This window comes from Phaenicophaeus curvirostris, chromosome 1 (genome assembly GCF_032191515.1).
Source record: "Phaenicophaeus curvirostris isolate KB17595 chromosome 1, BPBGC_Pcur_1.0, whole genome shotgun sequence".
Lineage (NCBI taxonomy): Eukaryota > Metazoa > Chordata > Aves > Cuculiformes > Cuculidae > Phaenicophaeus > Phaenicophaeus curvirostris.
The window spans coordinates 134,538,535-134,557,186 of NC_091392.1; the positions used below are offsets into that span (position 1 = coordinate 134,538,535).

General features: G+C 36.0%; 1 protein-coding gene across 2 annotated transcripts in view; it reads right to left on the reverse strand.

Annotated features, from left to right (window-relative positions):
• The window catches only part of STS (steroid sulfatase), a 110,082-nt gene that overhangs the window by 39,555 nt on the left and 51,875 nt on the right, over positions 1 to 18,652 (reverse strand). For both annotated transcript variants that reach the window (XM_069875368.1, XM_069875377.1), the window contains exon 7: positions 8,531 to 8,668. In XM_069875368.1, coding sequence (XP_069731469.1) covers positions 8,531 to 8,668 — 138 coding nt within the window. The remainder of the gene's footprint in view (positions 1 to 8,530; positions 8,669 to 18,652) is intronic.

An 18,652-nucleotide genomic window follows, 5' to 3' on the forward strand; every position in this document is an offset into this window, starting at 1 on the left:
TGATTAGAAATCCCTTTATATACATTGTCTTTAATACTACAGCTGTTAAATGTTTTTCAAGCTGTGTGCGTTCCTTTTTCCCTTAAAATATAAATCAATTTTCTCTGCTTATGCTTGAAACATGAAGCAAACATCCAAATGGCTAACATTAGAAGGAATATTTAAAAATGCAAAAAAGGTCATTATTTAAAAATAATTATTGATATTTCAGGATCTGACTCATTTGTTTTATATTTTGCTTGCCTTTGGCAACATTGAAACAGAGAAAAGGCAGCAACTTAGTAGTCTGTATTCGTGGCAAACTGTAGGCATCCTAGCTCTGTATTATTTTTGCACTCCTAAATTGTTCTACAATTGTTTTTAAAACAGAATAAAACAGCCCAGGCTGTATATTCATGCTTAGATTTCAACACTTTCTGAGTGTTCCACCCTTCAGTGTTATATTGAACAATAGCTTACATTCACCTTTCCTGAAAAATCTGCAGGAGCAGGTAAAATACAGACATAACTCCCTGTAGTCATCCACAACATGATGTAAAATTTCCATTTTAGTCTAATTTCAAATCTTAGCTGGAAAAACATATCTCTTTTTTTTTTTTCTTCCTTTGGTTTAAATTGGCTACTATTACCTAACTCTAGGAACAGCCTTTACAAAGGATGATATAGAAAGGAGAACTCTGTAGTATGTCATTAATAATATTTTGAATGAGGAATGCTGAAAACTATTTAAAATAACTCTCTCAGATTGCTTGGATTATAACCATAAAATCTTTCCCTTCCTTCTTATATTCTTTTAAAAACAAAGTTTCCAAACCAAAATTATTCTCTTGAATAATAGGAAAATGCAAGGAAAATAATTATTCTACCCATCTGTAGTGGACTTCACACTACAAATCTCAACAATCAAAGCTGATTGCTATTGCTCACCTTATAAAATGATCAAATGACAATTTATTTTTAATGGTGAGCTCACTCCTTATTTTACTGATTTTTAGTCCTTTTCATGTACTGTTTTTGTTAATTTTCAACCTGAGCTGTTCTTGCACAGTTGAATGTAATAGATACAACTCATTTGGACATCATCTCATCTGATCTTTCTTCTAATCAAAAGGAATAGTTTCTGCGGATATTTTCTATTTCAGTCAAAATTACAAGATGGGCTGATCGTTTAAAAATCTGGATCACTTCAGAGAGAATATAAAAATACAGTACATTTGGGAAAAAAGGGTCAATTACTGCTTTCATTAAAGTCAAAAGTGAAACTCCAACCACTACCACTAACTATGCGATAACACAATTCCTGAGTCCAAAGTAATTGTCAGCCAGATTTCTCTGTGGTTTACAGACAGGAAGAAGTTTACTAATAGCTTCAAAAAATGCTGCTGAATGCACCTACCACTGCAGCACATGAAATTGTATAAAAATAATACATTTCATTACAACATTGGATAATTGATTTCCCCAGTCCTCGTTTAGCTCTCACAGATCTGTAGTAGATTTGAAAATCGAGGTCTAAGTCCTTAAGAAAACCTCATTAATATTTTCCATGAATATTAACAAAGTAATTGTGAATATACCTTTTTCTAGGCAGAAAGCAGTTAAGAGGAATGTTGTCCAAATGGTTTGCCACTACCAGCATTTGACTCCCTGTCCATTAGCAGCAGACTTCATGACCTGATCTAGCAGCATTACAGTAGCCAAGCGCCTGTATGCATTGTGCAAAATGCTTCATAAATATGAAGAAAGACAACGTTTCTAATGTGTAGGTCCGAGGTGTAGGTAAAATATATTTAGCTACATATTAAGAAGAAACTTATTGTGAAAGTAATAAGAGTTGCAAGGACAGTCCATAGGAAAACCCCTAGGTAATAGAGCATGATAGATGTCAACAAGTTATCACTTGAGGGAGGACTTTCACCACCTGCACATGTACCAATGAAACAGCATAATGAGAAAAAGTATGGAGAAAAGTTTTCAGTGCCTGCACGTTTACTGCTATAAAGTATGTAATAGGAGACGTATTTTACAACACACTGAAGCTGATTAAAAAATGAGTCACTAAGCAACTGAAAAAAAAATACCACCAAAAAATTAGACTCACTATCTCAGGGTACCAAAGAAGAATATAACGGCATCCTTTAGATAAGTCATCTTAAGCTGCTTGTTAATTCAATTGAGACATTACTCTATTTGTCTGCTTATTCTGTTCATCTAGTTCTAAAGCAGAGATCTAAATATCTCAGAAAAACTAAACTTATTTCTGTTCCTAAAGGAAAGCTAAGGTCACTAGCTCAAATGGACATGGTTAAATTGCAGATGTCATACTAATGAGAAACCTAGTGAAAAACTTTTATGCGGAATTCAGTGCAAATATAACATACAAAACCAATATCATAAAGTTCCATACATTTTGACAGAGAACAGAAAAAAGAACTGCCGGAAAAATTACACAGAAGCTTTTAAAAAAATATTTCAGTTAAACATAATAGTTTCCATATTTCCATCTAAACATGTTAAAAGGCCCATAATCTAAGTGTCATAAGTCATAATAACATGTTATGAATAACTTGGAGTTTACAAATTATACAGCATATACAACTTGTATGCCAATATATGGAAAAGCATTGATTTATCTGGTACAAACGATAGAGCTAAATAGAAAAATACATAGAAACAAAGATTTTTTTTAAAAATACATCACAGACTGGGAGTTTATAAATGGCCTAATAAGCCTACGGGATCTATTAGCCCAGTAAGTCCATAGGAACTCCTAAGTTTCTGAGAGAAACTGATAATTTCTCTGACTAGTTTCTGATCAAAACATTTAATAGCCAGAAAAAATATATTATCATATATGTACCCAGGAGTCTTTCAGGGATTCAAGTAGGAAGGTCTTGAGTTGTTAGGAAGAAATTTTTACTAAAATAGCCACTGTTTTCTTCTATCGGAGGCTGTATTTAGATTTAAACCTTTGAAAGATCTTTGACAAGGACCTTCAGGAAAAGTTTCTGGAACATTAATCATGGGCTAAGAGACAAAAGGTTGTCATGAATCAAAATCTGACTAACAGGCAGGGAGCAAAAAGATAAAACAGCCTGTGACACTTTGCAAAAAAAGTCAATAGTAAGGCACCTGGACACTACTTTGTATTAAATTTCTTGCTATTTTCATATATTTACTCCAATTTTGGATGACAAGTGAGCCGTGGAATTGAAAAAAAACCAACCACATATGCCATCAAGTATCATAGGTTGATCAAATTCAGGAGAAAAGATAATGGAATTCACACCAAATTGGACAAACGGGAAACGTGATGAAAGTTCAAATTATGTTAAGAATTTAGAAAGATGAAGTGGAATTTCATCTTTATATGATGAAAATGTATACAAATCTAAAACTCTTTGTAGAATCTCAGTGGTCAGGATTCACATATTAAACCAAAGTCATAGTATCTAGGATTAGGAGGATCTCTTCTAATGCATCTTCTTTATTCACTACACAGCTCCTGCTTATTCCCCCAAGAATCCTGATAACTGTCACAAACAGGCCACTGCAAGACGATTTTGATCCATCACTTCAATGTTGACAGAATCACAGAATTGTTTAGGTTGGAAAAGACCTTTAAGATCGAGTACTACCTTAACATAACACTGCTGAGTCCCTCACTAAACCATTCCCTAAATGCCACATCTGTATGTCTTTTGAATACCCCCAGGGAAAGTGACTCCATCATTTCCCTGGGCAGCCTGTTTCAGTGCTTGACAACCCTTTCTGTGAAATAATATATCCTAATATCCAGTCTAAGTCTCCCCTGACACAACCTGAGGTCATTTCTTCTTGTCCTATCACTTGTTATTTGGGAAAAGAGCCTGACATCCACATCACTACAATCTCCTTTCAGGTAGTTGTAGAGAGCAATAAAGTCTCCCCTCAGCCTTCTTTTCTTCAAACTAAATAATCCCAGTTTCCTCAGATGCTCCTCATAAGGCTTGTGCTCCAGACCCTTCACCACCTTCATTGATCTTCTCTGGCCATGCTCCAGAGTCTCAACATCCTTTTTGTGGTGAGGGGCCCAGAACTGAACACAGGATTCAAGGAGCGGTCTCACCACTGCCAAGTACAGGGGCAGAATAACCTCCCAGGACCTGCTGGTCATGCTGTTTCTGATACAAGCCAAGATGCCATTGGCCTTCTTGGCCACCTGGGCATACTGCCAGCTCATATTCAGCTGGCTGTCAAACAATACCCTCAGGTACTTTTCTGCCAGGCAGCTTTCCAGCCACTCATCCTCAAGCCTGTAGTATTGAAGAGAGTTGTTGTGGTCCAAGTGCAGGACCTGGCACTTAGCCTTGTCAAACCTCATACGATTGGCCTAGGCCCATTGATCCAGCCTGTCCAGATAGCTCTGCAGAGCTTCTCTGACCTCAAGCAGATCAACACTCCCACCCAGCTTGGTGTCATCCACAAAATTACTAAGGGTACAGTCAACCCCTTCATCCAGATCACTGACAAAGATAATAAACAGAACTGGCCCCAATACTGAGCCCTAGGAACACCACTACTAGTAAGTTTCCACCAAGTGGATTTAACTCCATTCACCACCACCCTTTGGGCTTGGTCATTCAGTCAATTCTTCAGTCAGGAAAGAGTATGCCTATCCAAGCCATAAGCAGCCAGTTTCTGCAGAAGAATAGTGTGGCAAATGGTGTCAAAGGCTTTCCTAAAGTCTAAGTAGACAATATCTGCAGCCTTGACACATTCACTAAGCAGTCATATAAGTAATGCTACTATATACTGTCTTCTGAAAAAGAATACTGAAGAGATAAACCAAACTGTATGACACCAACTAGTTAAATGCCATATTAGCTCCAGTTTCTAATTGCAAGGTTTACCCAAATTTACAGTTACCGTTCCACAGTCAGAATCCAAAGTAATAAAATCTTCAACTACCAATTCCTCCTTTTTGCTTTCAGTCTTGCAGTGCTACCCTAACTCTCTGTACTTCTTAGATTTTATTATTGGTGCTCATTCGGCTGTATATCAAGACAAATTGGTGAGCTCAAATTGTGGAGATCTGTTGAGAGCTTTTGATTTTAGTGCAGTACCAATTGCTGAGCATACTGCTCCAGCTCTGACAAGAGGGTTAAGTGGCTTGATTAATATTTGCATTCACGAGGTGCTCATATACAAAAAGGTAAGTAGCAGAGATTGTCTAGCAGAGACAGCGAGAAAGGATGCACACATCTCCCAGCTTTGTAAACTACTCACAAAATGAGGCAAATTCCTAATGTGTACGCACATGAGCACAAGCAGCATAAAGTTCACACTTTTCTTTTGTGAGGTACATTGCCACACTAGTGTCTGAGACTTTGGGCTTCACAGCTCTGTTTTTCATCAAATATGTTAGAGAAGTACACATTTCATTGCACTCAACTGTTAATATGAATAAATTCTTATGTACGAAAATTGCTAATTACACCATTAATTGATAACTTCCACTTCTGCCTTTTTGAAAAAAATGCATAATACACCTGCTAAACTGAGGACTGATGTGGAGATGGAGAAAATTGAAGATAAAAAAGATTTCATTGTATTTTAAAATGATAAAAGTACATTCAACTGATTGCATAGGCCTTTTAATTTCTTTTTATTTTATTAAGAATGCCTCTGATACAACAATTATTTTGGTTTTTACATAGGATTGCTTTCTTTCCCATACTGTATTACTACATTTGCTAGCATAGGTGGTAACTGTAAACTACACAATTAATTTTAAAAATAAGAAGCACCTTCACTCCTTAAGTAACGCTGTCGACTGGATTTTTTATTAAATCAGATAAGAGCTAGTTCAAATTGTTCTGCTCTATTCAAAGTTCTCCAGGAAGGAATATTCCCCAGTGTATTTGTCTTTTTTTTTTTTTTTTTCTTTTCCCTTCCTTGTCATTTATCCTGTATCTTATATCTGGCGTTCTAGAAAAACATTTTTTAGAGCTTCTAAAACACCTCAGGCTGTGCCTACAGCTACAGATATGTAACCATATGGTTCCTTAATTACTTAAATCACTATGTAATGTCTAAGTGCTGATGTTCAAGATACATTTCACTCTGGTAATAGCCCAAGGGGACCCATCTGATGGTTTGTAACCTTATGACTCTAGCATGGCTTTTTTTGCTTGTGTAACATTTCCTTCATAGCTCTCTTAAAATATACAGATTATTTCTCAGATACTTACTAAAACTGGGTAGCTTTCTCACTTGAAAACATCAAAGTATTACTATTCTTAACTGTATATGTCAATCTTTCCTCCTTTTTGCAGCTTTGCAGATAGTACAAAATTGGGAGGAGTGGTTAATCCACTGATGGTTGTGCCACCATCCAAAGGGACATTGAGGTGCTGGAGAAATGGGCAGAAAGGAATTTCATGAAGTTCAGCAAAGGGAAATACAAAGTCTTGTATCTGAAGAGGAATAACTTCTCTAGCACCAGCACAGGCTAGGGGCTGACTGGCAGAAAGCAGCTCTGCAGAGAAGGATCTCGGGGTCCTGATGGACAACTACCTGAACATCAGCCAGCAATGTTTTCTTGTGGTAAAAAAGGCCAAAAGTGAGCTGGAGTGTATTAGGAAGAAGGTTGCCAGCAAGTCAAGGGAGGTGATGCAGCACTGGTGAGACATGTCTGGAGTGCAGGGTCCAAGCTCCCCAGTAAAACAGAGACATGGACATACTAGAGTGAGTCCAAAGGAGGGCTACGAAAATGATCAACCAGTTGGAGCATTTTACATATGAGGGCAGTCTGAGAGAGCTGGGACTGTTCATACTGGAGAAGAGAAGGCTCAGTGGGATCTTATCCATCTGTGTGGATATACGGATTTAACCGAGTAAAGAGGACAGAGTCAGGCTCTTTTCACTGATGCCCAGTGACAGGACAAGATGCAACATGTACAAAATGAAACACCAGAAATCCAATTTAAACATAATAACTTTTTTTTTTTTTTTTTTAAGGTGGGGGTGATTAAACACTGGAGCAAGCTGACCAGAGAGGCTGTGGAGTCTCCATCATTGGAGATTTCCATAGTCAAATGGACACAGCCTTGAGCAACCTGCTGTACCTACCCTGCTGTGCAAGGGCTAAGACTGTAGACCTTGGGAGATGCCTTCCAGACTCAACTACTACATGATTTTGTATTTCTGCAATACTACTATTTAAAAAAAAAAAAAATCATACCAAAAGGCAATTTACTTATTTCTGTCTACAACTGGAAGTTTCAAGTTTGGTAAATTATTTTCTAAAAACTGCTGGATTTCTCTGATCTCATCCCCTGAAACATGAGGGAGTAACAAATTACACAGCCACTTCCTAGTGAAAGAATAAAAAGAACTTTATCTCTGCTAAAGGAATAAAAATATTCACTGCATTTCATGAAAAATAATAAAACCAAGAACTCCTACCTTATTTCAGTAAGACTGATGATTATTAAAAACAATATGATGTTCATTTTCCTGATTCTGTGTGTCCACCACTTGTACACTGGAAAGCACTGGATTTTGCACTTGGTCAGAAGGTGCTCTTTATTTCATATTTGACAACGTTGTCTATTATGCAGTGGTGTATTACATTCTTGCAGACTGAAGGGATTATCATGCCACTGACATGGGAACGGACAAAACGAGGAAAGCTGGCTGCTAAGCTGGAGTTTTTCTTTCTACAAGATCACCATATTGCAACAAAACCAGTATCTTTCATTATTGCTGTGTGGTTTCACTGGGAAAAACTGCATTGTGATATGGTAGATTTCAAACACATTTTAAGTCTCCACAGAATGAACAGATTATAGACTATCAATCTTCTCAAAACCTGCACTGAAAGAATGCAACTAAACTCTGTCCTTTTAATTAAAGTCTCTCCATTTCCAAATCAGTCTTCAGTTCAGTAAGCCTGTTGTGCATTATTTTCAAAACTCTCTTCTCCAACTCAGACTTTGCTGCTTGAAATGTTGTATTTTTCTGCCTGTTGTGCACCTTTCCTATCCCAAACCTAATCCAGCTCCTCCTTTTTCACTTTAAACTTAATTTATCTTTTCTACTTTTTCTGTAATAAATACACTGGACTCTGGTGCCGATTATCCCATTTGCTCTATATCTTCTCTTCATGTGATCCCACTCACTCCATGGTATTTAGCTCTTGTTAACGACTCCTGATGGCTCATAAACCACCTTTTCCCCTTCCCCTTTCTATTCCACTACCCAGCCATGATGGTAAAGTACTATGAACTGACACCCTTCCAAAGCTGTTCCTTTGGGCATTTCAAGAGCATATTTGCTAGCTTTAAAACTCCAAGAGTTGAGCATGTACTCTGGTTGAGCTGCTGTATTTACTACCTGTGTTTGAATTCGAATAAAACTCATAAAGAACTTAATATTAAGGAATCAAGTTTTGACCTTCTTGGCCATGGAATACATTATAGTTTTGGACGAAGAACAAGGAGATAGTTTCTAACACAATTTTTAAAAATCATCAGAGAATACTCACCTTTATATATGCCATTGTACCCTCCATGCACTTCTCCAGAACTGGAGATTTCTTCAACATGAGCTCCTTGGTCAGATGTAAAGTATACAAGAGTTTTATTGCTCAGATTATATTTCTCCAATACATCCAGAACCTGCCCTAGAAAAAAATTAAAAAAATAAAAAAAAAAACCAATAAACCAAACCAACTAACCAAACAAAACCCAAACAGCTTTGATACCACATTTCATATAAACACTACTATACATAACATTTGGCACCATGTAGCATACAGTAAGGGACAATTGCACAAGGCTTATTGCACTCGGGACTGTGGTTCAGTTGCTGCAGAGTTTCTTGAAGTATAAAACGAGAAGATTTGTGGGCATCAGAAATATTGCTGACCCACAGAAGCAGTTGTTCACAATCAAGGAAGCCCCTCAACAAGAAGATTCAAACCACTGATGATATCTGAAAGAACCTCAGCATGCAGAATAGTGCTAACCATTTGCAGATAAACCTTTGCTGCCAAGCAACCGATCGAGGCAGCATGGAAAAAAATCTCACTGTGAGTGTTAGAATAAAACATTCTAAGAAAATAATAAAAAATAAATAAATAAAAAGTTAATGCATGGAGTGACTCTGGAGATCATATTATAAAACTTACTAACTGTTCCCTAATTTCTCAGCATGTAAAAATAGACATTGACTAAACTCAAAATGTGCAAGGTAATAAACACACATACTCACACATATTCAAAAAATAATTACACACAATTATGCCCTGAAGCTCCAAGGCACTGTGAGCTTATGCTTCATTTTCACAATGGGCTCCTTACACTACCTGTGGAGAGGCTTGTAGTACACATAAACCACATTCAAACCTATTTAGACCAAGTTCTTTAAAGAGTGTTTCTGTATGAATGAGAGTGAAGCTGCTCCAGTGAATTTTATACTGATTTGGAATCTAAAATTATTAGTCATGGAAACCAACTGAAGTTTAAGAGTATACTTCTTCACACCAGCCTGCAAATGAGCTTTAACCTTGTACTTTAGGGATCTCAGAGATATAAAGATAATTCTATCTTCACAACTATTTTATCTTTATTCTTTTTTACTTAAACATCCAACAGTGGTCCAATTTGAATTTTAATTTTGATTTGCTCACTTGTCCACTAAGAATTAATTCATCAGCTGATGCCCAATTATTGTGCCAAAGAGGAGGAGATACGAATTTTAAAATACAGAGCTTCTTTAATGATTTTCAGATCACTATTTGTGTTGCTATGCTCTTTTTCTGGATAAGAAGTAGATGCCTTGGCTTATTGCTACTATTTCTACTTGTCTTTTAATGCCTTGTTAAAAAGGTTGACTGTCTTCATTTCTTATGTGCTCAAATGACTCGGTCATGAATAAGGGAACATAAGCAGTTAAATGTGATACCTGGTGGTCTTGTTCATAAACTAGAAGCAAAGAAGAAATGCAAGACTAGGAGAATTTGTGTGTGTAAATTTTGAAACCCTGTGGGAGTAGAAATTTCCCAACAGAGTGGAGGAAAATTTGTTATAAAGGCTGACATTTTGAAGTTGGTGGATTAAGAGAAAATCATACAGATCCATCTGACAAGCCATTCGTTTGCCGTAGCAGGTGAACTTAGTGCCAGGAAAGAAAAAGACAATTTTCCATTGCCTTCTGAGATTGTTTTGAGAATGTACTTGCTAAGTAATTACAATATCCATTGGAAAGGCAGCAATGATTATAAAAAAGTGAATAATATAAATAAATTAGGACATTATCTGTGGATATACTTCCACATGACCTCCAGAGTTCCTTTCCAACCTTTACCAATCTATGATTTTATAATTCTATAAGAATAACAATAAATGGGATTGCACAAAGAAATATAAGTGCAACGACATGCACACATGCATTTTTTTTATCTACACAGTTTTCTTTGATGAAATTGGATTTTCAAATTCATCCTGTATATAAATCAAAAGGAAAATAAAACAAGAATTCCACTCAGCACATCACATTAAATGATCTCTGGTGATCAGAGACATCTGCTGTCATCCCATAATGGCCATTTTGATTTCCTAATGAATCTGGGAAAAAATGAGAAGCAATGAAAAATGTCTCACTACCACAGTTAATTAAATAAAGCAGCCATCATTATGATGACTTTTTTTTGTTTTCCACATGAGGCTGACTAGCTTGACTTGGCCTGAAAAAATATCTGACACTCAAATTTTACCCGTTTCAGAAAAAAAAAAGTCAATACAAAGCATAGAAAGTTTCACTCAAAGGTTGTTGAACTGTTGGTAAAACTTCTATTTCCTTCATTTAGGTTTTTAAACGCAAAGAAGACTGGCTGCCTTAGGTTTAATTAACAAATGTCAAAATGACAATTTACTTTAGTAACAACATTTTTCAGTACAGATGGACTGATAGTGGTAATTCAAATAACAGTGTTTTCAGAGACTGACAATCACAATGCAATCACACAAATGAAGCAAGACCTCCATTTCTATTTTCATCCCAAACACTGACACTGTCTAGAATGGAAACTATAAATAAGCAATAAAGTGTGTGCTACGATGCAGCAGGCCTCATTAAAGTGCATTTGAATAATGTGGCCACTGTTAACCCAAGCAATACATTCACTTATTAGCAATTCTAAATGGTAACCTGTACAGAAGAAGAATGCAAAGAATATATTTTGGATCTCTATGAACAGATATCATACACATACTGTTTTATCAATTTTGGAAGTAAATATTACAAAGTAGGCAAAAGACATATTTTACTCTTGTCTTATAACAGTTGAACTTCTGTTTTACTTTAACTCCTCCACTCTTATTATTTCTGCAGATTTCACAGATACTTTAGATTGAGTTAAAATTGATGTATAAATAGTCCCAGGCAATGCCAGTTAATGAGCAAGGAAGGGTTTCATCTAACCTATTTTAGCTGCCTTAATTTGGAAAAGGTCAATCACAACTACAAAAAGGCCTACTTTTACATGTTGACTCAAAAAGAAGAGACAGGCAACTAGCTCAAAACTAAATGCCTTTGTATTAGACATCAAGAACAACATGATATAGCCTACTCAAAGTGCTAGACATGTAGCTACATGAGCAATGCACTTTAAAGAGTGTGATGAACAGAGAAATGTAAGAGAAAATGGAAAAACTGTATTTCTTCACTCATAAAACATGACTGGAAGGGTGTCATTTGTCACGTCCTTTTGAATTACAACAATGGAGCTTCAGCTGGCTTAGTAGTCCCATTGCTGGTTGCAGAAAGCAATACAAACTTTAAAAGACTTTTTGGATGTTAAGAGTTCATAGAGAATATGAAATTGTAGGATAAATAAAACACTGGGAAAACTATAGTTCTATTCAAGCAACAATACCTTCCTGTCCCCAGTGTTGAAAATGATCAATAAAATGGAAAGATTCCTGATTGAAAAGACTCACTTGAAAGCCTTGTTCTGAAAAATTAACAGCTGCACTGATCTCTGTGGATGCTACTGTTTACATTTTTTTCTGATTTGAACAGAACAGATTTGGAAAGACAACATTTCTGTACAACAAAATCAATCTAGCACTGAAGGAGCTGCACAATTTCTGAAGCTATTAAGCAACTAGAATTTCAGATTAAGTTTTTCCTACTATTGCCCTTCTAGGAATGTATATCCCAATGTAGGTCACTAACATTGTAGCAGACAAAGGCATTAGGCCTGTGGACACTTTTGTTTCATACGTATTTTTTAAGATACAAAAAGTATTAAGGAAAGCATTAAGATGTTACTTGTTCTAAACTAGCATGTTGGCTTTCCAAAATATAAGCAAAACTTCCTGCAAAATACACTGAAGACTGTTCTTTACATGCTGCTTTCCATTCTTGCTTTGAGCTATGTTAAGTTACCGAGTTGTTTCATTCTTAAAGTGAAAATGCCATTTTCAATGAAATGATAGCCATATGAAAGTGATAAGTGCAACTGAGTCTGTCATTTAGATGGAAACAAGGAAACTGAGAGTGCCATGCCATTATTCAGCTTCTTTAACAGAGCATGAATGGTAGCTGAGCAGCCTCTCTAATGCTGAATGTAATTTCTGGAGTTTTGAACCATATAAAACTCCTACTGTGCTCATCCACGTTAAGATACAGGGTTTAAACAACTACTATTAATTGGAAAACAAGGTATAAACATTGAAAAACAGTAATGTGTCTACAAATGTGTTAATGATTTAGAAAATTGTTCAAAGTTTTCGTCAAGCAAGCATATGGACAAATGCATCTGATTCATAAATTAACCTACTGTCATTTGAAGTCAATAGGGCAGCAATGTTATTAGTATTAATTCAAAATAATTTAGAGTCTTTCTGAAATTATAAATAAAAAGCTATAGAATACAGAATACTTCTGTGCAATCTAGGCATTAGACAAAATAGTCTCATTACTCATGAAGAAAGCTTTAAAGCAGTTTGCAAGATTTAAGGAAACAACAGGATTCAGAAGGAGAGTTAAGGATCTGCCTCAGGACAAGACACTCGATGACAAAGGGAATTCATGTAAATACAACATTCTTTTTCTATTCCAGCAGACTTTCACATGCTTCTGCTGTATCCAGAACACTACAGCAAGCTTGAGATAATTATTGGAAAAAGAGTGATCTGGGAAGATCAGCAATCACACCTCTGCCTAGAAGAGACAGTTTGGGTTTTGGGGGGCTTTTTCAATTTGCTCTTTCAGAATTCCATATTAAACAGAAGAGAATAGAACAGAACAGAATATTTCAGTTGGACAAAACTAACAAGAATCATCTAGTCCGACTGCGTGACAAACTCAGGCTTGAACAAAAGTTAAAGCATGTTGTTACGGGCGTTCTCTAAATGCCTCTTAAAACACTGACAGGCTTGGAGCAGCGACCACCTCTCTAGGAGGCCTGTTCAAGTGTTTGACCACCTTATCAGTAAAAAAATGCTACCTAAAGCATATTGAGAACAGCATCATTAACCAGAATCACAACTAACTTGTAGCCAGTTGAAGGGGTTCATCTCGGAGAGTAGCAAGCCAGGCAGGCTTTGAATATATGCATACACTCCTATAAATTAATCCTACTCCCATAAGTATCTGGAAGCCTATATTTCTCCCAGAAACCATACTGATACCACTCAACTACATAGCCACTACCTAATGAACCCTTTGGGACCCTCTTCCTGCAACAGGAGTTAAATTAAGGTTATTATATAGTTCATCATCCCTTCAGGGCTAAGATTTTCACCTTATGAAAACTTAATGTTGCAAATTCTGCACATCATTCACAAGCTAACACTCATTTTAATCTCTGTGTTGATTTTGTGTGATAAAAAAGGATACTTCACTCTTTAATGCACTGATCTGATTACAAAATCCATGACTAAAACCTTTGTATAAAAACAAGCTTAGTAACTAAGACCAAGACATCCGTATCTCAATTTTAGCTTTTGTACATTTCAGGTTATAAATATGCAAATGCTTTTGTGGTATGCTCAGAGTCATCCAGTTTCCCCTTGATAAATATGTAAATCAGTTTGTCCCTGCAGTGGGGAAGTAATTATCAATTTCAGACCTAGTCATTGAGCACAACACTTGAGGTAAAGATGGAAAATAATAAAACCATTGACAGCAACACAAGAAGTGGCTGCACGTATGGTGAACAGTACATAAATTCTGCGTGCAACTTGTTTAACATTCAGAGCTAAAACACAACCACTGGAAACTGGAAATTCTAGGATGAAGTAATAGGTTGATATTATAGCATGTTACAGCATGTTATCTAAGAAGCACATTCACCTAAGAAAACAAGTTATTCTGCATAGAGGAAGCATTAGCACATGAACCTCAAAGGTGACAGTGAATACTAGTTAACTTAAGTGTTTGACTAGAACAGAAAGTGAATTCCTAACTATTTAAAAAATATTTAATAATTCCTGCAGGAAGTAAGCAGATTGCAGATTCAGTGGAAAGTCTTGAATCAGTTCTACTGTGCTACCATTATTTATAAAACTTATATTATGGAAATAAAATTAATTCTTCTCCAAAACACAAAGCTGGAGACTCAAATGTGCTGTGTTTCCAGTATGATAGCTTAGTGGGATCTTCAATGTCAACAGGACATTCTGCCAAACAAGTAGCATCTGGTTTTGGAAAAACACATTTATATTAGTGTTTCAATTCAGATCGGGAATGCACACTTACAGTATATCTAGTCATGGCCAGTTAATATATTTCTGTTTGCGTAACAAAGCCTTCTTGGATTTTGTGACCTGGATTCCTTTCAAATTACATTAAACCTGAGGATGGACTCTGAGAATGCATCTAAATAGGCATTCAGTCTACAGGACCATAGTAGAGGTGCTTTAATGTAGATTTCCTGTGTCTGCTGCTGTGCTGGCAGCCTTTCTCCAGCTTGGAAGGCAGCTCAGACATAGCACTGCTGGCAATTCAAAATGTGGTAGGATTGATGAATCCCTACAATGGAACTCTGGTGCTAGCACAATCAAGAGCCACCAATGCACATTGTAGATACATACAGGGTGGGATTCACATACAGCATACACACCTACATCTACAACTGCAAACATTTTTTAAAGCCAATGAAGCAGAAGCATTTTCATATGCAGCTCACATATCTTAAGATAAATGAAATTGGCCTACAAAATTCTGAATTCTTCTCGCAATGACGTAAGGTGAGGCAATTGCCCCAGATTTAACTACCTACAACTATCATTCAAATCAGTAGCTGTTAGATCCAGATAGTCTATAGAACATCAAACACTTTTCTGTTGGATTCCCTTAGATTCAGTGTGAGACAAGGAAAATTAGCATGAGGGTTCGGGGAAGGGCAGTCTTTTAAACAAAAAATAAACCAAAAAAACCAAAAAGCAACTTTGGTGTGGGGTCAATTAAGCAATCAGTATGAATTTGCTTCTGTTTGGATTTGGATTGTCATATAATTGTAAACTTGTAATTGGCTTGTGACTGTTTATACAGTCTTGTAAGTATAATGTGTCTTTCAGACCCTCAGGTTAAATTTTCAGCATAGTGCACAGCAGATTTGGTATGTACTGCTCAGCAGCTATGAATAAATCAACCAGATTTGACTTACAATTATGCATAATTGAAGCTTTTTCCTAGAGATGTGTACCACATCTCTTATTTCTCTTATTCATATAGGTTCCAATTTATTTGGTAAATGTTAAATTTGGAATAATACTTTAGATATATAAAAACACATGTGACTAATAAAGCAGAGTTAAGATGCATTTAAGAAAGCTGTGAAGACCTGTAAATATAGCTGCAACATGCACAATACAGGATGGAAATGTTTTCATATTTACATCAGAATTGTAACATTAATGATAGATCATTAAAGGTCAAAAGTATAACTATTCACTGTCTGTCTCCTTATTAGTATTTAAATTGGCTAATAAATGCATTGCTTGAAATTCACTTTTAGACCTTACATCTGTTGAACATAAGGCTATGTATTTCTAATGTAAATCTTAATTTTTGGCCTGCTTAAAATGCTAGAATATGAAAGATGGTCATGCAATTTTAGTAAGGTCCATTGCATTTGCATTTTGCATGACAGCTATGAAAACTTTTTGAGTAAATTTGCATATCTATTCTACACACATCTGAAAATAAGATGCCAATTCACACATATAACGAAGATGACTAACACAAAAGACACTATCTAGTTCCCCACTTTGAGGTCTCCCATGTTCTCTCTCAAATTTTGGAAGGGATTTCTTTAGGTAGTACCTAGGCAAACTGTAATGCCAACTTAAGGATGCTATTCCTTTTCTGAATTAGACTGTCAGGTGAAGTTAAGGCTTCAGCTATTTGATCATTCCAATGTATGCTGATGATGACTGATTCAGTAACTGTGGAGTGATAAAAGAAACTCTTCTTTATATCTTCAAAGGTTTAAACATTTATTAACTTCAGACTCAGTTTTAAACTGCATATCTATATGCTCTTAGATGCAAATGCATAATGTCAACATTTTGCCAGATTAAAGTGTGAATTATGAAGAATTTAAAACAGGGCAAGTAATTCAACCCCTCATTTTAATCCTCTACATTTTCTAAAATTTCAAAGTATTTGTCAGTATGTTTGTTTCATTTTTATGACTTGCATTAAATAAGAACTGTGATAAAATTGGTTGACATCATAGCCTAAGCATTTCTTGTCTTTCAACAGCCAGACTTTTAAATCTCTGCTGAATTTGGGAGCAGGGTTTAAACATTTGCTATAAATCATATATCATACAGAGGAGTTTTTTCAAGATTGAATTAATATTCCTCATGAAATCTTAATTCTTTTCATCTCTGAGCTTTCTGGTTTTAATTGTGCAAATCTAATTTTACATGAAAGTGGCTGTGTATTAACTCACTCTCAAAACAGAAGATGTCTTTTTTTTCCCCCTTGACATGACCATCACCATGCACACTTCCTCATTCATCTGCTTTTCTAACAGCTTTTGGGCAACTAAGTGGCTTTTGTGCCTAAGTACCACTAGATACTGGTGCTTAGTGTGCCACCACCACCTCCAAACCATGCTAGCTGTGAATAAGTCTCTGTACAGACACTGTTAACATCAAAAAAAACCAAGACTGACTGTGGAAACTGTCCTCAAGGGAATTTTCCACTAATGAATGTAAACATCAATCTGTCTTCTCTAGACGACATTCTGAACTTAGCTAAAAAAAACCAACAAATAAATTGAAGGCCACACATCTTTACGATTCAGTTTCTTTTCAACATATCTTTCTTCTATTTTTTTCCCTTGGCATGAATATATGTTCAATACGACAGTCTCTATGCTGACTTAAACTCGAGAGGATCTTTCAGAAAGGAAAGCAAATGATTTTTCAGGTCATCCTCATTGATCATAGATGACTAGCTCAGAAAATTGCTCAATAGCTTATGAAATGGGACTTTGATCCCTTAATTCATCTAAGTGCTCCCAGCCTATTCAGAAAGAGCTTTTGCTGAAGTTTCAGAGTAGTATTAAGTAGCACAGCAGATGTCTACTTTTTTCTGGTCTGAGGCCTGGAAATAGAAATATGTCACTCTCATCTTAAATTGGTTTGGAAATACTTGACATTTCTTAGGCCAAGATGTATTTGATGCCCCCAAGACACGGTGGGGGCATGAGATCATGGGGGACCCTGAAGTCATCAGGCCTATTTCTTAGTCTTTTCTCTACCTAATTCTAACTCATGAACAAAGCAAATATATGAAATGTGAAATTACTTATGTAGTTTACAAAGGTTCAATGATATGAATGCTATGTGCCATTTGGTTTGTGATGGGAAATGACAAAAGAAGAGTTTTAAGACTTCCTTCTTGAAGCAAGACAGATTTCTGGAGGACTCTGCTTTGCAGATGATCACAGAGATGTGTTTTTCAGGATGAATCAGAAGGCTAAATTTGAGCTGAGAATCATTCACATAGCCACATCAGAGATAGGCTGAAATTATTATTAACAAATAATATTAATATTATTTGAGAAAGTGAGGGGTTATTGCCAAGATAAACTACCCAAAGCACAGATGGCAAATAACCACTGTAAGGCCCCAGCCAGCATATTTCTTAGTCATAGGAACAACACCATTCCTGTGGATAGAGAGGCAGGTAAAAGCATAGTATCTAGCTATTAACGTACTTTTTTAAAGGACTAGTTCTTTCTGAATAGACAACATAAAATCTATGGACATTATTATGTAGATAGACATCCCTGAATGGGAAAGATTTGAAATCTCCATATTTCACATGAATAGTTGTGTAACAGACTGGTCTTTCAGTATCACACACAGAAGGAAGTAAGTACACAACAGCAAATAGATTTCTGCTTTCAGAGTCACAGGAAAAGCATGGCTACATATACTCAGCAAATGACTGTATTGTCATCAATATTCAACAATTAAATATGACAACAGTAAGATAGAATATTTGCATACATTTCCTGATAGTGTATTTATTATACCAGTGTCTCCTATTTAAAACAATTATTTTCTACTCTTCTACTGCATGTTCCTAAAATTAATATGGAACAAGGGAAGTAATTAAACGTCACATCAGAAAA